The 24,906-nt window shown below is 37.7% G+C and overlaps 1 protein-coding gene across 1 annotated transcript in view; it reads right to left on the bottom strand.

Moving 5' to 3' along the window:
• Positions 1-17,669: 17,669 nt before the first annotated feature.
• Positions 17,670-24,906, bottom strand: part of prrg2 (proline rich Gla (G-carboxyglutamic acid) 2) — a 30,930-nt gene continuing 23,693 nt past the window's right edge. The window contains exon 7 of the mRNA XM_072442086.1: positions 17,670-17,770. Within this exon, the coding sequence (XP_072298187.1) occupies positions 17,719-17,770 (52 nt within the window). The 3' untranslated portion in view covers positions 17,670-17,718. The remainder of the gene's footprint in view (positions 17,771-24,906) is intronic.

The raw sequence follows: 24,906 nt of genomic DNA, 5'->3' as shown, positions 1-24,906 counted from the left end.
GTAGATGTAAATGTGTTGTATTGATGTAAATGTGTTTTGTAGATGTAAATGTGTTGTGTAGATGTAAATGTGTTGTGTAGATGTAAATGTGTTGTGTAGATGTAAATGTGTTGTGTAGATGTAAATGTATTGTTTAGATGTAAAGTGTTGTGTAGATGTAAATGTGTTGTATTGATGTAAATGTGTTGTGTAGATGTAAATGTGTTGTGTAGATGTAAATGTGTTGTGTAGATGTAAAGTGTTGTGTAGATGTAAATGTGTTGTGCAGATGTAAATGCGTTGTGTAGATGTAAAGTGTTGTGTAGATGTAAAGTGTTGTGTAGATGTAATTGTGTTGTGCAGATGTAAATGTGTTGTGTAGATGTAAATGTGTTGTGTAGATGTAAATGTGTTGTGTAGATGTAAATGTGTTGTGTAAATGTGTTGTGTAGATTTAAATGTGTTGTGTAGATGTAAATGTGTTGTGCAGATGTAAATGTGTTGTGTAGATGTAAATTGTTGTGTAGATGTAAATGTGTTGTGTAGATGTAAATGTGTTGTGTAGATGTAAATGTGTTGTGTAGATGTAAAGTGTTGTGTAGATGTAAATGTGTTGTATTGATGTAAATGTGTTGTGTAGATGTAAATGTGTTGTGTAGATGTAAATGTGTTGTGTAGATGTAAAGTGTTGTGTAGATGTAAATGTGTTGTATTGATGTAAATGTGTTTTGTAGATGTAAATGTGTTGTGTAGATGTAAATGTGTTGTGTAGATGTAAATGTGTTGTGTAGATGTAAATGTGTTGTGTAGATGTAAATGTATTGTTTAGATGTAAAGTGTTGTGTAGATGTAAATGTGTTGTATTGATGTAAATGTGTTGTGTAGATGTAAATGTGTTGTGTAGATGTAAATGTGTTGTGTAGATGTAAATGTGTTGTGTAGATGTAAAGTGTTGTGTAGATGTAAATGTGTTGTGTAGATGTAAAGTGTTGTGTAGATGTAAAAGTCTTGTGTAGATGTAAAGTGTTGTGTAGATGTAAATGTGTTGTGCAGCTGTAAATGTATTGTGTAGATGTAAAGTGTTGTGTAGATGTAAATGTGTTGTGTAGATGTAAATGTGTTGTGTAGATGTAAAGTGTTGTGTAGATGTAAATGTGTTGTGTAGATGTAAATGTGTTGTGTAGATGTAAAGTGTTGTGTAGATGTAAATGTGTTGTGTAGATGTAACTGTGTTGTGTAGATGTAAATGTGTTGTGTAGATGTAAAGTGTTGTGTAAATGTAAAGTGTTGTGTAGATGTAAATGTGTTGTATTGATGTAAATGTGTTGTGTAGATGTAAAGTGTTGTGTAGATGTAAATGTGTTGTGTAGATGTAAATGTGTTGTGTAGATGTAAATGTGATGTGTAGATGTAAATGTGTTGTGTAGATGTAAATGTGTTGTGTAGATGTAAATGTGTTGTGTAGATGTAATTGTGTTGTGCAGATGTAAATGTGTTGTGTAGATGTAAAGTGTTGTGTAGATGTAAATGTGTTGTGTAGATGTAAAGTGTTGTGTAGATGTAAATGTGTTGTGTAGATGTAAAGTGTTGTGTAGATGTAAAAGTGTTGTGTAGATGTAAAGTGTTGTGTAGATGTAAATGTGTTGTGCAGCTGTAAATGTATTGTGTAGATGTAAATGTGTTGTGTAGATGTAAAGTGTTGTGTAGATGTAAATGTGTTGTGTAGATGTAAAGTGTTGTGTAGATGTAAATGTGTTGTGCAGCTGTAAATGTATTGTGTAGATGTAAAGTGTTGTGTAGATGTAAATTTGTTGTGTAGATGTAAAGTGTTGTGTAGATGTAAATGTGTTGTGTAGATGTAGATGTAAATGTGTTGTGTAGATGTAAATGTGTTGTGTAGATGTAAATGTGTTGTGTAGATGTAAAGTGTTGTGTAGATGTAAAAGTGTTGTGTAGATGTAAAGTGTTGTGTAGATGTAAATGTGTTGTGCAGCTGTAAATGTATTGTGTAGATGTAAAGTGTTGTGTAGATGTAAATTTGTTGAGATGTAAATGTGTTGTGTAGATGTAAAGTGTTGTGTAGATGTAAATGTGTTGTGCAGATGTAAATGTGTTGTGTAGATGTAAATGTGTTGTGTAGATGTAAAGTGTTGTGTAGATGTAAAGTGTTGTGTAGATGTAAATGTGTTGTGTAGATGTAAAGTGTTGTGTAGATGTAAATGTGTTGTGTAGATGTAAAGTGTTGTGTAGATGTAAAGTGTTGTGTAGATGTAAATGTGTTGTGTAGATGTAAAGTGTTGTGTAGATGTAAATGTGTTGTGTAGATGTAAATGTGTTGTGTAGATGTAAATGTGTTGTGTAGATGTAAATGTGTTGTGTAGATGTAAATGTGTTGTGTAGATGTAAAGTGTTGTGTAGATGTAAATGTGTTGTGTAGATGTAACTGTGTTGTGTAGATGTAAATGTGTTGTGTAGATGTAAAGTGTTGTGTAAATGTAAAGTGTTGTGTAGATGTAAATGTGTTGTATTGATGTAAATGTGTTGTGTAGATGTAAATGTGTTGTGTAGATGTAAATGTGTTGTGTAGATGTAAATGTGTTGTGTAGATGTAAATGTGTTGTGTAAATGTGTTGTGTAGATTTAAATGTGTTGTGTAGATGTAAATGTGTTGTGCAGATGTAAATGTGTTGTGTAGATGTAAATTGTTGTGTAGATGTAAATGTGTTGTGTAGATGTAAATGTGTTGTGTAGATGTAAATGTGTTGTGTAGATGTAAAGTGTTGTGTAGATGTAAATGTGTTGTATTGATGTAAATGTGTTGTGTAGATGTAAATGTGTTGTGTAGATGTAAATGTGTTGTGTAGATGTAAAGTGTTGTGTAGATGTAAATGTGTTGTATTGATGTAAATGTGTTTTGTAGATGTAAATGTGTTGTGTAGATGTAAATGTGTTGTGTAGATGTAAATGTGTTGTGTAGATGTAAATGTGTTGTGTAGATGTAAATGTATTGTTTAGATGTAAAGTGTTGTGTAGATGTAAATGTGTTGTATTGATGTAAATGTGTTGTGTAGATGTAAATGTGTTGTGTAGATGTAAATGTGTTGTGTAGATGTAAATGTGTTGTGTAGATGTAAAGTGTTGTGTAGATGTAAATGTGTTGTGTAGATGTAAAGTGTTGTGTAGATGTAAAAGTCTTGTGTAGATGTAAAGTGTTGTGTAGATGTAAATGTGTTGTGCAGCTGTAAATGTATTGTGTAGATGTAAAGTGTTGTGTAGATGTAAATGTGTTGTGTAGATGTAAATGTGTTGTGTAGATGTAAAGTGTTGTGTAGATGTAAATGTGTTGTGCAGATGTAAATGCGTTGTGTAGATGTAAAGTGTTGTGTAGATGTAAATGTGTTGTGTAGATGTAGATGTAAATGTGTTGTGTAGATGTAAATGTGTTGTGTAGATGTAAATGTGTTGTGTAGATGTAAAGTGTTGTGTAGATGTAAATGTGTTGTGTAGATGTAACTGTGTTGTGTAGATGTAAATGTGTTGTGTAGATGTAAAGTGTTGTGTAAATGTAAAGTGTTGTGTAGATGTAAATGTGTTGTATTGATGTAAATGTGTTGTGTAGATGTAAAGTGTTGTGTAGATGTAAATGTGTTGTGCAGCTGTAAATGTATTGTGTAGATGTAAAGTGTTGTGTAGATGTAAATTTGTTGTGTAGATGTAAAGTGTTGTGTAGATGTAAATGTGTTGTGTATATGTAGATGTAAATGTGTTGTGTAGATGTAAATGTGTTGTGTAGATGTAAATGTGTTGTGTAGATGTAAAGTGTTGTGTAGATGTAAAAGTGTTGTGTAGATGTAAAGTGTTGTGTAGATGTAAATGTGTTGTGCAGCTGTAAATGTATTGTGTAGATGTAAAGTGTTGTGTAGATGTAAATTTGTTGAGATGTAAATGTGTTGTGTAGATGTAAAGTGTTGTGTAGATGTAAATGTGTTGTGCAGATGTAAATGTGTTGTGTAGATGTAAATGTGTTGTGTAGATGTAAAGTGTTGTGTAGATGTAAAGTGTTGTGTAGATGTAAATGTGTTGTGTAGATGTAAAGTGTTGTGTAGATGTAAATTGTTGTGTAGATGTAAAGTGTTGTGTAGATGTAAATGTGTTGTATTGATGTAAATGTGTTGTGTAGATGTAAATGTGTTGCGTAGATATAAATGTATTGTGTAGATGTAAATGTGTTGTGTAGATGTAAATGTGTTGTGTAGATGTAAATGTGTTGTATTGATGTAAATGTGTTGTGTAGATGTAAATGTGTTGTGTAGATGTAAATGTGTTGTGTAGATGTAAAGTGTTGTGTAGATGTAAATGTGTTGTGTAGATGTAAAGTGTTGTGTAGATGTAAAAGTGTTGTGTAGATGTAAAGTGTTGTGTAGATGTAAATGTGTTGTGCAGCTGTAAATGTATTGTGTAGATGTAAAATGTTGTGTAGATGTAAATGTGTTGTGTAGATGTAAATGTATTGTGTAGATGTAAAGTGTTGTGTAGATGTAAAGTGTTGTGTAGATGTAATTGTGTTGTGCAGATGTAAATGTGTTGTGTAGATGTAAATGTGTTGTGTAGATGTAAATGTGTTGTGTAGATGTAAATGTGTTGTGTAAATGTGTTGTGTAGATTTAAATGTGTTGTTTAGATGTAAATGTGTTGTGCAGATGTAAATGTGTTGTGTAGATGTAAATTGTTGTGTAGATGTAAATGTGTTGTGTAGATGTAAATGTGTTGTGTAGATGTAAATGTGTTGTGTAGATGTAAAGTGTTGTGTAGATGTAAATGTGTTGTATTGATGTAAATGTGTTGTGTAGATGTAAATGTGTTGTGTAGATGTAAATGTGTTGTGTAGATGTAAAGTGTTGTGTAGATGTAAATGTGTTGTATTGATGTAAATGTGTTTTGTAGATGTAAATGTGTTGTGTAGATGTAAATGTGTTGTGTAGATGTAAATGTGTTGTGTAGATGTAAATGTGTTGTGTTGATGTAAATGTATTGTGTAGATGTAAAGTGTTGTGTTGATGTAAATGTGTTGTGCAGATGTAAATGTGTTTTGTAGATGTAAAGTGTTGTGTCGATGTAAATGTGTTGTGTAGATGTAGATTTAAATTTGTTGTGTAGATGTAAATGCGTTGTGTAGATGTAAATGTGTTGTGTAGATGTAAAGTGTTGTGTAGATGTAAATGTGTTGTGTAGCTGTAACTGTGTTGTGTAGATGTAAATGTGTTGTGTAGATGTAAAGTGTTGTGTAGATGTAAATGTGTTGTGTAGATGTAAATGTGTTGTGTAGATGTAAATGTGTTGTGTAGATGTAAAGTGTTGTGTAGATGTAAATGTGTTGTGTAGATGTAAATGTGTTGTGTAGATGTAAATGTGTTGTGTAGATGTAAAGTGTTGTGTAGATGTAAATGTGTTGTGTAGATGTAAATGTGTTGTGTAAATGTAAATGTGTTGTGTAGATGTAAATGTGTTGTGTAGATGTAAATGGATTGTGTAGATGTAAAGTATTGTGTAGATGTAAATGTGTTGTGTAGATGTAGATGTAAATTTGTTGTGTAGATGTAAATGTGTTGTGTAGATGTAAATGTGTTGTGTAGATGTAAATGTGTTGTGTAGATGTAAAGTGTTGTGTAGATGTAAAGTGTTGTGTAGATGTAAATGTGTTGTGTACATGTAAATGTGTTGTGTAGATGTAAAGTGTTGTGTGGATGTAAATGTGTTGTGCAGATGTAAATGTGTTGTGTAGATGTAAAGTGTTGTGTAGATGTAAATGTGTTGTGTAGATGTAGATGTAAATTTGTTGTGTAGATGTAAATGTGTTGTGTAGATGTAAATGTGTTGTGTAGATGTAAAGTGTTGTGTAGATGTAAAGTGTTGTGTAGATGTAAATGTGTTGTGTACATGTAAATGTGTTGTGTAGATGTAAATGTGTTGTGTAGATGTAAATGGGTTGTGTAGATGTAAAGTGTTGTGTAGATGTAAAAGTGTTGTGTAGATGCAAAGTGTTGTGTAGATGTAAATGTGTTGTGCAGATGTAAATGTATTGTGTAGATGTAAAGTGTTGTGTAGATGTAAATGTGTTGTGTTGATGTAAATGTATTGTGTAGATGTAAAGTGTTGTGTAGATGTAAATGTGTTGTGTAGATGTAGATGTAGATGTAAATTTGTTGAGATGTAAATGTGTTGTGCAGATGTAAATGTGTTGTGTAGATGTAAATGTGTTGTGTAGATGTAAATGTGTTGTGTAGATGTAAAGTGTTGTGTAGATGTAAAGTGTTGTGTAGATGTAAATGTGTTGTGTACATGTAAATGTGTTGTGTTGATGTAAATGTGTTGTGTAGATGTAAATGGGTTGTGTAGATGTAAAGTGTTGTGTAGATGTAAAAGTGTTGTGTAGATGTAAAGTGTTGTGTAGATGTAAATGTGTTGTGCAGATGTAAATGTATTGTGTAGATGTAAAGTGTTATGTAGATGTAAAGTGGTGTGTAGATGTAAATGTGTTTTGCAGATGTAAATGTGTTGTGTAGATGTAAATGTGTTGTGCAGATGTAAATGTGTTGTGTAGACGTAAATGTGTTGTGTAGATGTAAATGTGTTGTGTAGATGTAAAGTGTTGTGTAGATGTAAAGTGTTGTGTAGATGTAAATGTGTTGTGTAGATGTAAAGTGTTGTGTCGATGTAAAAGTGTTGTGTAGATGTAAAGTGTTGTGTAGATGTAAATGTGTTGTATTGATGTAAATGTGTTGTGTAGATGTAAATGTGTTGTGTGGATGTAAATGTGTTGTGTAGATGTAAATGTGTTGTGTAGATGTAAATGTGTTGTATTGATGTAAATGTGTTGTGTAGATGTAAATGTGTTGTGTAGATGTAAATGTGTTGTGTAGATGTAAAGTGTTGTGTAGATGTAAATGTGTTGTGTAGATGTAAATGTGTTGTATTGATGTAAATGTGTTGTGTAGATGTAAATGTGTTGTGTAGATGTAAATGTGTTGTGTAGATGTAAAGTGTTGTGTAGATGTAAATGTGTTGTGTAGATGTAAAGTGTTGTGTAGATGTAAAAGTGTTGTGTAGATGTAAAGTGTTGTGTAGATGTAAATGTGTTGTGCAGCTGTAAATGTATTGTTTAGATGTAAAGTGTTGTGTGGATGTAAATGTGTTGTGTAGATGTAAATGTATTGTGTAGATGTAAAGTGTTGTGTAGATGTAAATGTGTTGTGTAGATGTAGATGTAAATTTGTTGAGATGTAAATGTGTTGTGTAGATGTAAAGTGTTGTGTGGATGTAAATGTGTTGTGCAGATGTAAATGTGTTGTGTAGATGTAAAGTGTTGTGTAGATGTAAATGTGTTGTGTAGATGTAAATGTAAATGTGTTGTGTAGATGTAAATGTGTTGTGTGGATGTAAATGTGTTGTGTAGATGTAAATGTGTTGTGTAGATGTAAAGTGTTGTGTAGATGTAAATGTGTTGTGTAGATGTAAATGTGTTGTATTGATGTAAATGTGTTGTGTAGATTAAAATGTGTTGTGTAGATGTAAATGTGTTGTGTAGATGTAAAGTGTTGTGTAGATGTAAATGTGTTGTGTAGATGTAAAGTGTTGTGTAGATGTAAAAGTGTTGTGTAGATGTAAAGTGTTGTGTAGATGTAAATGTGTTGTGTAGATGTAAAGTGTTGTGTAGATGTAAATGTGTTGTGTAGATGTAAAGTTTTGTGTAGATGTAAATGTGTTGTGCAGATGCAAAGTGTTGTGTAGATGTAAATGTGTTGTGTAGATTTAAATCTGTTGTGTAGATGTAAATGTGTTGTGCAGATGTAAATGTGTTGTGTAGATGCAAAGTGTTGTGTAGATGTAAATGTGTTGTGTAGATGTAAATGTGTTGTGTAGATGTAAAGTGTTGTGTAGATGTAAATGTGTTGTGTAGATGTAAATGTGTTGTATTGATGTAAATGTGTTGTGTAGATGTAAATGTGTTGTGTAGATGTAAATGTGTTGTGTAGATGTAAATGTGTTGTGTAGATGTATTTGTGTTGTGCAGATGTAAATGTGTTGTGTAGATGTAAATGTATTGTGTAGATGTAAATGTGTTGTGTAGATGTAAAGTGTTGTGTAGATGTAAAGTGTTGTGTAGATGTAAATGTGTTGTGTAGATGTAAAGTGTTGTGTAGATGTAAATGTGTTGTGTAGATGTAAAGTGTTGTGTAGATGTAAATGTGTTGTATTGATGTAAATGTGTTGTGTAGATGTAAATGTGTTGTGTAGATGTAAATGTGTTGTGTAGATGTAAATGTGTTGTGTAGATGTAAAGTGTTGTGTAGATGTAAAGTGTTGTGTAGATGTAAAAGTGTTGTGTAGATGTAAAGTGTTGTGTAGATGTAAATGTGTTGTGCAGCTGTAAATGTATTGTGTAGATGTAAAGTGTTGTGTAGATGTAAATGTGTTGTGTAGATCCGCAATCTTGTCCTTTCGGTCATTACTCAAAGCTCATGACCATAGGTGAGGTCAGGAACGTAGACCGACCGGAGCTTTATCTTTGGACTCAGCTCCTTCTTCACCACAACAGTCGATGCAGCGACTGCATCACTGCAGCCGCTACACCGATCCAACTGTCAATCTCACGCTCCATCCTTCCCTCACTCGTGAACAAGACCCCGAGATACTTGAACTCCTCCACTTGGGGCAAGGACTCCCCACCCACCTGGAGAGGGCAAGCCACCTTTTTCCGGTCGAGAACCATGGCCTCGGATTTGGAATTATAAAAATTATGAACCGAACCGGTGACAAAGGGCAGCCCTGACCCTCCGGTCCCCCTTCTTGAACAGAGGGAGCACCAGCCCGGTCTGACAGTCCAGAGGCACTGTCCCCGACCGCCACGCGATGTTGCAGAGAAGGTGTCAACCAAGACAGTCCTACAACATCCAGAGACTTTAGGTACTCAGGGCGGATCTCATCCACCCCCGGAGCCACTGAGGAGTTTGCGGACAACCTCAGTGACCCCGGTCTCTGCTTCCTGTTCGGAAGACGTGACGGTGGGATTAAGGACGTCCTCAAAATATTCCTTCCACTGTCCAACGACATCCCCAGTCGAGGTCAGCAGGTCTTGTTATGGAAAAATAATAAGAAGAATCTGGCCCTCTGCCTGGTTTCAATTTCGATTCAATTCTAATTCAATTCATTTTTGTGACGCCCAAAGTCACAGCCTGACATCTACATGTCTGGACACCCTCACACCAGAGCAATCAGCTGCTTTGTTCTTCAGAGCCGGTAAACTTCCTGCCTTCCCAATCGAATAAAAGGAACCACGGGTGTCCAAGACAAGCCTGTTCTCTAAGGTGTCGGCAGTCAAAATGTAAATGTAAACCCTGTATTCTCTGGTTGTCCTTTTGCCTGTGCCATTTGCATCTATGTTCTCTAAGACCTGCTTGTGAATTGTAAATGTGGAATGGTCATGTGACCATCGGTGATTTAGGGAAGAGGACAGAGGTGGGACGGGAGGACTTGGGAGATACACATTTTGGGATGCAGGCAAGAGACAGATGCGTGGACTCGGCCTTCCATGAGAATGGCTGAGTCCACACGAGTTTCTTTCTGATTCAGCCACAAGATTGAACAGTTTACTTTTGAAACGAGACAACTTGCTTCTTTGTCTTAACAAGAGATTTTTGCCACTACAGTCTCCACCCGCACTGTAAACGGTGTTGGTAAAGCACTGCTTCCTCCTCCTGAGGCGCCGGACAATTTGCCAGAATTGGCTAATCTCCGCCAGGCTTCCTTCTCCGCCAGCGGATCAAACTCACCACCAGGGAGTGATCAGTTGACAGCTCCGCCCCTCTCTTCACCCGAGTGTCACGACAACAAAGTCGATCATTGACTGTGTCCTGGTGCCACGTGCACTGATGGACACCCTTGTGCTTGAACATGGTGTTCGTTATGGCCAATTCGTGGCTAGCACAGAAGTCCAATAACTGAACACCGCTCGGGTTCAGATCGGGGAAGCCTCTCTTCCCGATCACCCCTCTCCAGGTGTCACTGTCATTGCCCACGTGGGCGTTGAAGTCCCCCAGTAGAACAACGGAGTCCCCGGTCGGTGCACTGTCCAGTTCCCCTCCCAAGGACTCCGGGTACTCTGCACTGCTTTTCGGCCCGTAGGCAGACACGACAGTGAGAGACCTGTCCCCCACCCGAAGGCGAAGGGACTCGTCCACCGGGGTGAACTCCAACACGTGGCGGCTGAGCTGACGGGCCATAAGCCCACACCAGCCCGCCGCCTCTCCCCGCGGGCAACAGATAAGTGGAGCGTCCAGCCCCTCTCGAGGAGATGGGTTCCAGAGCGCAAACTGTGCGTGGAGGTGAGGCCGACTATATCTAGTCGGTATCGCTCAACCTCCCGCACAAGCTCAGGCTCTTTCCCCCCCAGCGAGGTGACATTCCATGTCCCCAGAGTTAGTCTCTGTGTCTGGAGATCTGGTCGCCGAGGCCCCTGCTGTCAACTGCCGCCCAGATCTCTCTGCACCGGCCCCTTATGGATCCTCCTGTGGGTGGTGGGCCTACGGGAGGGCGGCCCCACGCCTGGCTCCAGGATGGGACGTAACTGGCCTTGTTGTTGAACTCATCATAGCTTCTGGGCTTCTGAACTGCTCTTTGTCAGGCACGTCACCTAGGACCTGTTTGCCTTGGGAGACCCTTCCAAGTATCTGTTGGATCCAGAGAAGCCCCCGAGCCAATTGCCTCCGTTTTTGGACTTTGTAAAGTAAATACACCAAAGCCACTCTCAACCTGATCTGCCATTGGACCAAGAGAACAACAACACACCGGGAAACACAACAACTCCTCAACCGTGGATGTGCGCTGGATGCCTTGGACGCGCATCGGCTGGTGAGTTAATTTTATGACCAACGCTCAAAGGCCCCTGACGTACCATGCCCGACGCTCAAAATATAGGATTCGCCCAGGATTCACGCCACAAAAATGCTTAAAATGCACCGCAAAAATGCCCAGGAGGCGTGTCCACATAGACTTTGAATGTAAACTGGACGCTTTGACGCTGTGGTCTGAGCCATTAGTTGTCTAAAGTGACCACCCAGAGATGAGCCCTGGGTGCACAGCAGCAGAGTCAGAATCAGAATCAGAATAGGTTAATTGCCATCGTCAATGAACAAAATTCACAAACATAGGAACTTGTCTTGGTAAACGATGCAACACGAAACAATAAAACAATGAACAATGACTAAGTCATAACAATGAGCTATCAGCGTAATACGCTCCTCTGCTGCCCGCTCTGTCACAAATGAAGTGTTCAGACTCAAGGCAGATAGAGACTGCGTGTGTCCGTCATGCAAATAATGCTAAAAGGCGGAATCTCAGACCGCTCAGCCCCGCCCTCAGTCGGTTTGAATCCTATTTGTCAGATAGGCACCAGTTTGTTCATGTAAACCAGAGCTCCTCACCTTGTTCTAAAGTAACCTATGGTGTGCCACAGGGGTCAGCTACCTGCTCATTGAAACAACACAACTCAATCTGGACAATGGAGGGGTTGGGGGAAGAATCTTCCTCGAGCTCAGCAAGGCTTTTGATAAAGTTACCCCTTTTCTACTGTCAAAATGAACAAATACAAGTTGTCTGCAAACACTCTGGTCTGGATTATTTCAATTCAATTCAATTTATTTTTGTAACGCCCAAAATCACAACAACAGTCGCCCCTGAGGGCGACAGTGAAAAATTAATCAAACAATGTCTGAATGAATCAAACAATTAAGTCCTGCTCAATGCTCCCAATGTGTCCGCATCAATAATAGCTCATCTCGTACGCATGCTTCTCTCATTGGACTGTCATATATGTCCAAATGCATGCAGATGATACAGCTAAAACAGGGCTAAACTTAGAGACTTTTGAGAAAGAGGCAAGTCTAACTTTAAACACTACGAAAACACCAGCCCAGGCCTTTTACCACTGTATAACATGCTGGTCCCAGGCAGGGAACAATATCCTGAGGCCATTGGAATCTCTGCACAAGCCTTAAAACCTCCAGACCTGAAACCACGACATCATCACCATTGCCTTATCTTACAAAAATACAGATTTCTAAACTATAGACAATATACACAAACTAGCCACTATATGAATGGTCGACAGAAGAGTAAATAGCTCTTAAGCAGCTCACATCTGTACTGACTTCCAGAGCCACACAGGCTTCCACCAGGGGGCAGCGTGTCATACCAAAACTACCACAGCTTTCTCCTATAATGCAATAAACTAACAAGTTAGACAAACTATTCAACATTCTCTGTGGGAACACTTAATGTAGTCATTTGTGAACCGTTTCATGAGTGTAATATGTAACTGTACACTTATGAAAAATGAAAACAAAATTACAGCACAAATTAACAAATAAGATAAGATATTCTTTTATTGTCCACACATGGTGAAATTTCGTTGTTGCAACGCAGCAGATACAGAGGGAAAGGACAGACAAAAACACTCTTTATAGAAGAACTCTTATGAACAAAACTCTTATAAACAAAAACTCTTATAAACAAAAACTTAGATATGCCGTGATATGTATTTTTTGTACTGTTTTAATGATGCAGATGACACTCAGCTGTATTTATCAATGAAACCTGATCAGAGCGATCAAGTAGACAGACTTAGTGCTTGTGTGAAGGAGATAAAAACCTGGATGACACTTAATTATCTGCTGACCTGAAAAAACTGAGGTTTGGGTCCTAAGCATCTACGAGACGCTTTATCTGAGCAGATAGTCACACTGGACAATGTCAGTGAAGCCTCTAGTTCTACTGTAAGAAATCTTGGGGTTTTAATGGACAGTTTTCGCTCAAAGCGCACATAAATGAAGCCAGTAAAACAGCCTATTTCCATCTGCGTAATATAGCCAAAATCAGAAAAATCCAGCCTAAAAGTGATGCTGACGTCTAGATTAGACCGTAACTCCTGCTCACAGCAGGTCCTAAAAGCTCCATAAAAAGCTTTCAACTGGTTCAAAATGCAGCAGCAAGATCACTAACAGGAACTAAAAGAAGAGAGCACATTACGCCGGTGGACTTATGGTCAGGCCAGTTAGGAACATAAATCTAAAACTTAGTTTCAGCCACGCTGGCCTAGGAGCCACTATGGGGCAAGTATGGCAGCTTGAGCACTATCCTCTGCTTCTGGTTACTTTTCCTGTCAAATGATATTTAATATATAATTTCACTTGGAGGCTGTTCATTACGGTATTTTTCTTTCTCTTCCACTTGCCTCGGGGAGTGGTTCAGTTTCAGTCACATGTCAACCCGTGGATCCCAACTGCCTGGATAAACGGTCTCTACTCCAGGCTCATTCATCTGCCGAACGATTCTTCATCCGCCTTGAAGAATTGTTTCTCTGCCATAGTTTTTCCAGCTCCACTGTCCATCTGCAAATTGAAGCGCGTCCGCCGGTCTGTTCGAGGGAGTCGGCTCTCTCACTGCAGAACTCCTCCAGGCTTCTACTTTTCACAAAGAGGTTTTGTACTTTTTCCTTGCCAAGAAAGAAGGTCTAAGCTCATGTGATGCTCTAGACATGTGTCTAAGGACAGGGGATTCTGGGACATCGCTAAATTCCTATGAACATTGTTTAATCTGTTTTCATTGTCGCCCCTCGTGACAACAGCTGTTGTGATTTTGCACATCACAAAAATGAATTGAATTGAATTAAACTATAAGAAATAACTAATTAGAAGGCAATTTTGAAGACGAGTCATGCTTACAGGTGTCCTGATGAGACCCTTGTGCGTGAAGAGCCCTCGCCTAATGCCACACGCTACAAACAGTGCCAGATTAAACACTTCATTTGGAGAAACCGAAGCAGCTTACCTCAGTTTAACATTACTACATACAATAACTGGCCGTTATGATACGTGAACTGGGGAAGTGCAGGCAGAGACCGGTATTTGCTTTGACAGAGTAGAAGCCAATATAGTGGCAGGAGGAGATGGCAGAACAACATATTTCGGAGAATCCGGATGAGTAACGGGCAATGAAAGGCGAGATAAAGAGGCTGCTTACAGATAGAGTCAAAAGACTATGAAGACCCGCAAAAACAATCTCAGATTTGTGGGGGGACAAGGGGGACAACATCGAGGGCTTTTTGGACACTGTGATATCCAAAGAGTTGCCCTCTATCACTAGAGCACGCCGCCCAGGTCAGACAAGACAAGGCTGAGGTTAAAACGGCCTGGAGCGAACTTTGTAATCAAGCTCTAGTCACAGTCAAAGGTCGGCCACACCAAGTGTAAAGAAACTAAACATTGTTTACTTCAAATCAATATTGAGCTCATAGATGTTATGACATGCATTTTCAAATGTAAATCTGAGAGGAAAACAGTACATATTCCTTTGAATTGAGACAGAATTATTGTTTGGGAGCCTAATGCAATCTTCTGACTTCATAGAAGATTCCTTGGCACAGCAGATAATATGGTTCCAAGTACAAAGTGAGCCAAAGGGAGAGACCAAGCACAGCCCTGCCTCACCCCTCTTTCCAGAGTCAGTGGATCTGTCAAAAGAATCCATCCATTTATTTTCGACCGCTTGTTCTCTTTCGGGGTCGTGGGTGACTGGAGCCTCTCCCAGTGACAAGAATGTTCATTTTAATTCTCAATGTTTTCAATGAGCAAATAACCCCAATATTCTTTATTATTAAGTCATCTATTTGAAATTATTCAGCACTTTAAATAAATTAGGCCAGCTAACAAAGTCCAGAGCTTTCTCAGCGTCTAAACAAATGATTACAGCTTTGCTTTGTTGCTCTTGTAAATGATTCGATATGTGTAAAGATAGAGACTCCTGATCATTGTGAATTTATTTTGGGAGTATTTGTTCTATTCTGTTGGACATAATTGAGGTGTAGATACAATTCAGGATTGACATAGGTCTCCATGAGGCACAGTCAAGTTGAGGTATTAAAAGAATAAGAGAGGCCAATTTGAGAACTCAAGCGACTGTTAGTCCCTTTTTTAAAAGGCGCATGCGCACTCACCCCCCACCCTCCTGCTCTTTCCCATCAAAGTTGGCACGGGAGCACGCTAACGCCCCGCTGCTACACGTGCATGTCGCGTCTCTCGTCTCCGCAGATTTTTGTCTCTCTCTCTCTGTCGTCATAATTGTCCTGTAACTGAAGGATCTCACTAAACACACACAGGCGTGTGCAGCCAGGGAAACGTGCTGCTATCCTGGGATATAAGGAGGCTGCAGGTGTGCAGTAGCACGCAGGGAATGACTGACATGTGGGAGAACCACTCAACTGTCCACACCACCAGGAAATGAGACGCCAAAAATCCTCTATTCTTCCTCTAAGGATATGATGCTTCCCTCCAACTCTCAGGGATCTGAGCTTTGTGAACAGCTAAGTTACAGGGTGATAAAAGCATGTAAGAGTAAGAGTGTTTTTTAGAGCTTTATACCACTTTTACCACTTTACCACCCGTCACTCCCGGAGATTGATTGTTTTTTTAGTCTTTTGATTTTACTTTGAATTTTAGTTGTTGTCATGGCAGGTAAATTGAGTGTCAAAAAAGTTTTTAGTTTATTCTTCTTTCTTTCCTGATGAATTCAAACGCCTAGTTTGGTCATAATTACATTATATCTCCAATTTTCAGCTTCCAAGCAAATCCTTTTGTGAATTTGAAGGAACTGTTTGAACTTCTAATAACCTATTTTCTAAAGCTTTAACTCATTTCTATGCAAGCTTTTCCTTTTACTGAGGATACTGTTTTAAATACTGCAGTGACCTATAGATGACCTCTGGGCTTTGCCCCCATCTTACTCTCTAAAGACACTGACCACCTCAATATTGTCAATATTGTTTGCATTGATTTGCAAATGTCTTGAGGATAATTAATCCGTGCAGTTTTGTAATACAGTATATGTAGGATATATATAGTATATATATATATATATATATATATATATATATATATACTATATATATCCTACATATACTGTCCTATATGTAGGATATATATAGTATATATATATATATATATATATATATATATATATATATATATATATATATATATATATATACTATATATATCCTACATATACTGTCCTATATGTAGGATATATATATATATATAGTATATATATATATATATATATATATATATATATATATATATCCTACATATGGGACAGTATATGTAGGATATATATAGTACATATATAGGACCCCTCCCTGATCATGTGTGCTGATTGGTTGAGCATTGGTGACAAACCAACTATTTTATACGTAAATGTTTTATTTATTTAGCGTTATATGATGATAAAACTAATATATTTTCTTACATTTACAAAGTTTACTAGTTTACTAACTAGAGTAATTTACTGATTCAAATTGTTCCTACAGTTCCTATTCACCTGCAGCGAATAGCCTTAAATTCACGGAGTCTGTCCCACCACATGTCCCACCACATGTCCCACCACATGTCCCACCACATGTCCCACCACATGTCCCACCATGTCCCACCACATGTCCCACCACATGTCCCACCACATGTCCCACCATGTCCCACCACATGTCCCACCACATGTCCCACCACATGTCCCACCATGTCCCACGACATGTCCCACCATGTCCCACCACATGTCCCACCACATGTCCCACCACATGTCCCACCACATGTCCCACCATGTCCCACCACATGTCCCACCACATGTCCCACCATGTCCCACCACATGTCCCACCACATGTCCCACCACATGTCCCACCATGTCCCACCACATGTCCCACCACATGTCCCACCACATGTCCCACCACATGTCCCACCATGTCCCACCACATGTCCCACCACATGTCCCACCACATGTCCCACCATGTCCCACCACATGTCCCACCACATGTCCCACCACATGTCCCACCACATGTCCCACCATGTCCCACCACATGTCCCACCACATGTCCCACCACATGTCCCACCACATGTCCCACCATGTCCCACCACATGTCCCACCACATGTCCCACCACATGTCCCACCATGTCCCACGACATGTCCCACCATGTCCCACCACATGTCCCACCACATGTCCCACCACATGTCCCACCATGTCCCACCACATGTCCCACCACATGTCCCACCACATGTCCCACCATGTCCCACGACATGTCCCACGACATGTCCCACCACATGTCCCACCACATGTCCCACCATGTCCCACCACATGTCCCACCACATGTCCCACCATGTCCCACGACATGTCCCACCATGTCCCACCACATGTCCCACCACAGGTCCCACCACATGTCCCACCATGTCCCACCACATGTCCCACCACATGTCCCACCATGTCCCACCATGTCCCACGACATGTCCCACCATGTCCCACCACATGTCCCACCACATGTCCCACCACATGTCCCACCATGTCCCACCACATGTCCCACCACATGTCCCACCACATGTCCCACCATGTCCCACCACATGTCCCACCATGTCCCACCACATGTCCCACCACATGTCCCACCACATGTCCCACCATGTCCCACCACTTGTCCCACCATGTCCCACCACATGTCCCACATTTACCACAGTCCATCAGGAGAAAACAGGCTCAAACCAAGTGGACACAGACTTTATTTGGCACAGACACAATGAAAGTAACAGAGTAAATCACTCTTATAAATATTACAGTAATAACCAGGGAAAACAGCAGTAGAAGAGGTGCCTCTAGTGGTTCTCCATCGCTCCTGCATTCTCCCCCGGCTCCGATGGCGCCCCCCTGTGGTGAGAGCCTTGTCAGTGCAGCTTGTAGAAGCACAAAAATACTCTCTCTAAATAATAATACTCGTCGACATATTTGCATTTTATGGGACACCAGTCACTGATAAAGTGGGACACCAGTCATTGATAAAGTGGGACACCAGTCACTGATAAAGTGGGACACCAGTCATTGATAAAGTGGGACACCAGTCACTGATAAAGTGGGACACCAGTCACTGATAAAGTGGGACACCAGTCACTGATAAAGTGGGACACCAGTCATTGATAAAGTGGGACACCAGTCATTGATAAAGTGGGACACCAGTCACTGATAAAGTGGGACACCAGTCATTGATAAAGTGGGACACCAGTCATTGATAAAGTGGGACGCCAGTCATTGATAAAGTGGGACACCAGTCATTGTGTATATAAAGTGTATATAAAGTGTGTATAAAGTGTATATAAAGTGTGTGTGAAGTGTGTATAAAGTGTGTATAAAGTGTATATAAAGTCTGTGTGTGAAGTGTGTATAAAGTGTGTATAAAGTGTGTATAAAGTGTATATAAAGTGTATATAAAGTGTGTATAAAGTGTGTATAAAGTGTATATAAAGTGTGTGTGAAGTGTGTATAAAGTGTGTATAAAGTGTGTATAAAGTGTGCATAAAGTGTATATAAAGTGTGTATAAAGTGTATATAAAGTGTATATAAAGTGTGTATAAAGTGTGTATAAAGTGTATATAAAGTGTGTATAAAGTGTGTATAAAGTGTGTATAAAGTGTGTATAAAGTGTATATAAAGTGTGTATAAAGTGTGTATAAAGTGTGTGTAAAGTGTATATAAAGTGTATATAAAGTGTGTATAAAGTGTGTATAAAGTGTATATAAAGTGTGTATAAAGTGTGTATAAAGTGTGTATAAAGTGTGTATAAAGTGTATATAAAGTGTGTATACAGTGTATATAAAGTGTGTATAAAGTGTATATAAAGTGTGTATAAAGTGTGTATAAAGTGTATATAAAGTGTGTATAAAGTGTGTATAAAGTGTGTATAAAGTGTATATAAAGTGTGTATAAAGTGTGTATAAAGTGTGTATAAAGTGTATATAAAGTGTGTATAAAGTGTGTATAAAGTGTGTATAAAGTGTGTATAAAGTGTATATAAAGTGTATATAAAGTGTATATAAAGTGTGTATAAAGTGTGTATAAAGTGTGTATAAAGTGTGTGTAAAGTGTGTATAAAGTGTATATAAAGTGTGTATAAAGTGTATATAAAGTGTATGTAAAGTGTGTATAAAGTGTGTATAAAGTGTGTATAAAGTGTGTATAAAGTGTATATAAAGTGTGTATAAAGTGTGTATAAAGTGTGTATAAAGTGTATATAAAGTGTGTATAAAGTGTGTATAAAGTGTGTATAAAGTGTGTATAGTGTATATAAAGTGTGTATAAAGTGTGTATAAAGTGTGTATAAAGTGTATATAAAGTGTGTATAAAGTGTGTATAAAGTGTGTATAAAGTGTACATAAAGTGTATATAGTGTGTATAAAGTGTGTATAAAGTGTGTATAAAGTGTATATAAAGTGTGTATAAAGTGTGTATAAAGTGTGTATAGTGTATATAAAGTGTGTATAAAGTGTGTATAGTGTATATAAAGTGTGTATAAAGTGTGTATAAAGTGTATATAAAGTGTGTATAAAGTGTGTATAAAGTGTGTATAAAGTGTGTATAAAGTGTGTATAAAGTGTGTATAAAGTGTACATAAAGTGTACATAGTGTGTATAAAGTGTGTATAAAGTGTGTATAAAGTGTACATAAAGTGTACATAGTGTGTATAAAGTGTGTATAAAGTGTGTATAAAGTGTGTATAAAGTGTACATAAAGTGTATATAGTGTGTATAAAGTGTGTATAAAGTGTGTATAAAGTGTGTATAGTGTATATAAAGTGTGTATAAAGTTTGTATAAAGTGTGTATAAAGTGTATATAAAGTGTGTATAAAGTGTGTATACAGTGTATATAAAGTGTGTATAAAGTGTGTATAAAGTGTGTATAAAGTGTGTATAAAGTGTGTATAAAGTGTGTATAAAGTGTGTATAAAGTGTACATAAAGTGTACATAGTGTGTATAAAGTGTGTATAAAGTGTGTATAAAGTGTACATAAAGTGTACATAGTGTGTATAAAGTGTGTATAAAGTGTGTATAAAGTGTGTATAAAGTGTACATAAAGTGTACATAGTGTGTATAAAGTGTGTATAAAGTGTGTATAAAGTGTATATAAAGTGTATATAAAGTGTGTATAAAGTGTGTATAAAGTGTGTATAAAGTGTGTATAAAGTGTGTATAAAGTGTATATAAAGTGTGTATAAAGTGTATATAAAGTGTGTATAAAGTGTGTATAGTGTATATAAAGTGTGTATAAAGTGTGTATAAAGTGTGTATAAAGTGTGTATAAAGTGTGTATAGTGTATATAAAGTGTGTATAAAGTGTGTATAAAGTGTGTATAAAGTGTGTATAAAGTGTATATAAAGTGTGTATAAAGTGTGTATAAAGTGTGTATAAAGTGTGTATAAAGTGTACATAAAGTGTACATAGTGTGTATAAAGTGTGTATAAAGTGTGTATAAAGTGTATATAAAGTGTATATAAAGTGTGTATAAAGTGTGTATAAAGTGTGTATAAAGTGTGTATAAAGTGTGTATAAAGTGTATATAAAGTGTGTATAAAGTGTATATAAAGTGTGTATAAAGTGTGTATAGTGTATATAAAGTGTGTATAAAGTGTGTATAAAGTGTGTATAAAGTGTGTATAAAGTGTGTATAGTGTATATAAAGTGTGTATAAAGTGTGTATAAAGTGTGTATAAAGTGTGTATAGTGTATATAAAGTGTGTATAAAGTGTATATAAAGTGTGTATAAAGTGTGTATAAAGTGTGTATAAAGTGTGTATAGTGTATATAAAGTGCGTATAAAGTGTATATAAAGTGTGTATAAAGTGTGTATAAAGTGTGTATAAAGTGTATATAAAGTGTATATAAAGTGTGTATAAAGTGTGTATACAGTGTATATAAAGTGTGTATAAAGTGTGTATAAAGTGTGTATAAAGTGTGTATAAAGTGTGTATAAAGTGTGTATAAAGTGTGTATAAAGTGTACATAAAGTGTACATAGTGTGTATAAAGTGTGTATAAAGTGTGTATAAAGTGTACATAAAGTGTACATAGTGTGTATAAAGTGTGTATAAAGTGTGTATAAAGTGTGTATAAAGTGTGTATAAAGTGTACATAAAGTGTACATAGTGTGTATAAAGTGTGTATAAAGTGTGTATAAAGTGTATATAAAGTGTATATAAAGTGTGTATAAAGTGTGTATAAAGTGTGTATAAAGTGTGTATAAAGTGTATATAAAGTGTGTATAAAGTGTATATAAAGTGTGTATAAAGTGTGTATAGTGTATATAAAGTGTGTATAAAGTGTGTATAAAGTGTGTATAAAGTGTGTATAAAGTGTGTATAGTGTATATAAAGTGTGTATAAAGTGTGTATAAAGTGTGTATAAAGTGTGTATAAAGTGTATATAAAGTGTGTATAAAGTGTGTATAAAGTGTGTATAAAGTGTGTATAAAGTGTACATAAAGTGTACATAGTGTGTATAAAGTGTGTATAAAGTGTGTATAAAGTGTATATAAAGTGTATATAAAGTGTGTATAAAGTGTGTATAAAGTGTGTATAAAGTGTGTATAAAGTGTGTATAAAGTGTATATAAAGTGTGTATAAAGTGTATATAAAGTGTGTATAAAGTGTGTATAGTGTATATAAAGTGTGTATAAAGTGTGTATAAAGTGTGTATAAAGTGTGTATAAAGTGTGTATAGTGTATATAAAGTGTGTATAAAGTGTGTATAAAGTGTGTATAAAGTGTGTATAGTGTATATAAAGTGTGTATAAAGTGTATATAAAGTGTGTATAAAGTGTGTATAAAGTGTGTATAAAGTGTGTATAGTGTATATAAAGTGTGTATAAAGTGTATATAAAGTGTGTATAAAGTGTGTATAAAGTGTGTATAAAGTGTGTATAGTGTATATAAAGTGTGTATAAAGTGTGTATAAAGTGTGTATAAAGTGTATATAAAGTGTATATAAAGTGTGTATAAAGTGTGTATAAAGTGTGTATAGTGTATATAAAGTGTGTATAAAGTGTGTATAAAGTGTGTATAGTGTGTATAAAGTGTGTATAAAGTGTGTATAAAGTGTGTATAGTGTATATAAGATAAGATAAGATATTCCTTTATTGTCCCACATGGGGAAATTTCATAAAGTGTGTATAAAGTGTGTATAAAGTGTGTATAAAGTGTACATAAAGTGTACATAGTGTGTATAAAGTGTGTATAAAGTGTGTATAAAGTGTATATAAAGTGTATATAAAGTGTGTATAAAGTGTGTATAAAGTGTGTATAAAGTGTGTATAAAGTGTGTATAAAGTGTATATAAAGTGTGTATAAAGTGTATATAAAGTGTGTATAAAGTGTGTATAGTGTATATAAAGTGTGTATAAAGTGTGTATAAAGTGTGTATAAAGTGTGTATAAAGTGTGTATAGTGTATATAAAGTGTGTATAAAGTGTGTATAAAGTGTGTATAAAGTGTGTATAGTGTATATAAAGTGTGTATAAAGTGTATATAAAGTGTGTATAAAGTGTGTATAAAGTGTGTATAAAGTGTGTATAGTGTATATAAAGTGTGTATAAAGTGTATATAAAGTGTGTATAAAGTGTGTATAAAGTGTGTATAAAGTGTGTATAGTGTATATAAAGTGTGTATAAAGTGTGTATAAAGTGTGTATAAAGTGTATATAAAGTGTGTATAAAGTGTGTATAAAGTGTGTATAGTGTATATAAAGTGTGTATAAAGTGTGTATAAAGTGTGTATAGTGTATATAAAGTGTGTATAAAGTGTGTATAAAGTGTGTATAGTGTATATAAGATAAGATAAGATATTCCTTTATTGTCCCACATGGGGAAATTTCATAAAGTGTGTATAAAGTGTGTATAAAGTGTGTATAAAGTGTATATAAAGTGTGGTGCAGAGCCTTGATGGGCCCCTGTGTACTGTGGGCCTACTTATGCTTTCATATAATAATTATTCCCCACAGGAATAATAATTATATGAAGGCATAAGAAGAGGTCCTGGGGAAGACCCAGGACACGCTGGAGGGACTACGTCTCTCTCTGGCCTGGGAACGCCTCGGGATGGGAAAGTCTGGGAGTCTGGGAGTCCCTGGGCTGTCCCCTGCAGGACACTCTGTCCACTGCAGGACACTCTGTCCCCTGCAGGACACTCTGTCCACTCTGGAGCAGCTTCATGCCATCATGTCAGTTGTGTAGATGTGAATCTAGCCAGGACCCTTCTGTCCCCCACCTCCTGCACCGAGTCCAGAGGACAGCCCAGGGACTCCCAGACTTCTGCAGTGGACAGTGTGTCCTGCTGCCCCCGCAAGTGAAATTGTGAACCATTGTTAGTCTAGAGTATTAAAAAACAAAGGTTGGCATTTTACTGTCCCACATTATCCATCTTTACCCTATAATTGTTGATCCAAATATTTGGAAAACTGTGATGAGAAATATGGGGCTGTTTGACATGATGGCATGAAGCTGCTCCAGAGTGGACTGAGTGTCCTGCAGTGGACAGAGTGTCCTGCAGGGGACAGAGTGTCCTGCAGTGGACAGAGTGTCCTGCAGGGGGTGACACTCATGGTCCAGCATAGATGTGAGTTTAGCCAGGACCCTTCTGTCCCCCACCTCCTGCACCGAGTCCAGAGGACAGCCCAGGACGGAGCAGCTCCATGGCGTAAACACTACGATGAACTGGGAGCATTTGAGAAAGTTTGACTTTGTTTTTTCCCACAGTGAAGCTGTCCATTTTTCTTGGAACGTGATTGGCTAAAGTTTCCCTTTGCTTTTCCATGGCTCAGGGGCGATTTTTAAATAGCCCCACGAGGTAAGTAGAAAAGAGACGCAGGCTGCGTCGTGCAGCAGACCGCACCCTCTGCGGGCGGTCTCTATTTATCCCCCTTCAAGCTCGGGTCCTCTACCAGAGGCCCCTGGGAGCTTGAGGCTTCTTCAGTATCTTTGCTGTTCCTGCACTTTTCTGGACTGAGATGTCTGATGTTTTTCCTGGATCTGCTCAAGTCATTCCTCCAGTTTGGGGGCCACTGCCCCAAGTGCTCCGGTCACTACAGCACCACCGATACCTTCACGCTCCAGACCTTCTCCAGCTCCTCTCTGAGGCCCTGGGATTTCTCTAGTTTCTCGTGTTCCTTATTCCGGATGTTTCCATCTCATGAACTGCAACGTCCAGCACCACGGCTTTCCTCTGACCCTTGAGACCACCACTATGTCCGGTTGGTTCCATTACCATTCTGTCTGTCTGTATCTGGAAGTCCCAGAGGACCTTGGCTTGGTCGTTCTCCACCACCTTTGGAGGTGTTTCCACTTTGTCCTTGGGGTCTCCAGCCCGTACTCTGCACAGATGTTTCTGTGCACTATGTGTGTATATATATATATCTATATCTATATATATATATATATATATATATATATATATATATATATATATATATATATATATATATATATATATATCTATATCTATATCTATATGTATATCTATATATATATATATATATATATATATATATATATATATATATATATATATATATATATATATATATATCTATATATATATATATATATATATATATATGTTTCTTACACTATGTCAGCTCCTGGTGATGGAGCTCCATTTGTTCTGTCCCTGCAGCATCTGCACCTGCAGTTATGTGTGGGCTGGTCTCAGGGCCTTTTGCACAGCTGCACCTTGGGTCTTATCTGGGCCTGTATTGATCTGGTGTTCAGGTCCTGCCCCTGTCCTGCTCCTGTCCTGCCCCTGTCCTGCCCCTGTCCTGCTCCTGTCCTGCTCCTGTCCTGCCCCTGTCCTGCCCCTGTCCTGCTCCTGTCCTGCTCCTGTCCTGCCCCTGTCCTGCCCCTGTCCTGCTCCTGTCCTGCTCCTGTCCTGCTCCTGTCCTGCTCCTGTCCTGCTCCTGTCCTGCTCCTGTGCTGCCATGATCAGGGCCTCTGTCCTTCAGACCGGCTCTTTCTAACCATTGGTAG

The sequence above is a fragment of the Eucyclogobius newberryi genome, unplaced genomic scaffold (genome assembly GCF_026437365.1).
Source record: "Eucyclogobius newberryi isolate DKJ021-1_F unplaced genomic scaffold, fEucNew1.0.hap1 SCAF_13, whole genome shotgun sequence".
Taxonomy (NCBI): Eukaryota; Metazoa; Chordata; class Actinopteri; order Gobiiformes; family Gobiidae; genus Eucyclogobius; species Eucyclogobius newberryi.
Note: the sequence above shows the minus strand (reverse complement) of the source record. Positions and strands in the feature narration are given on the sequence as shown.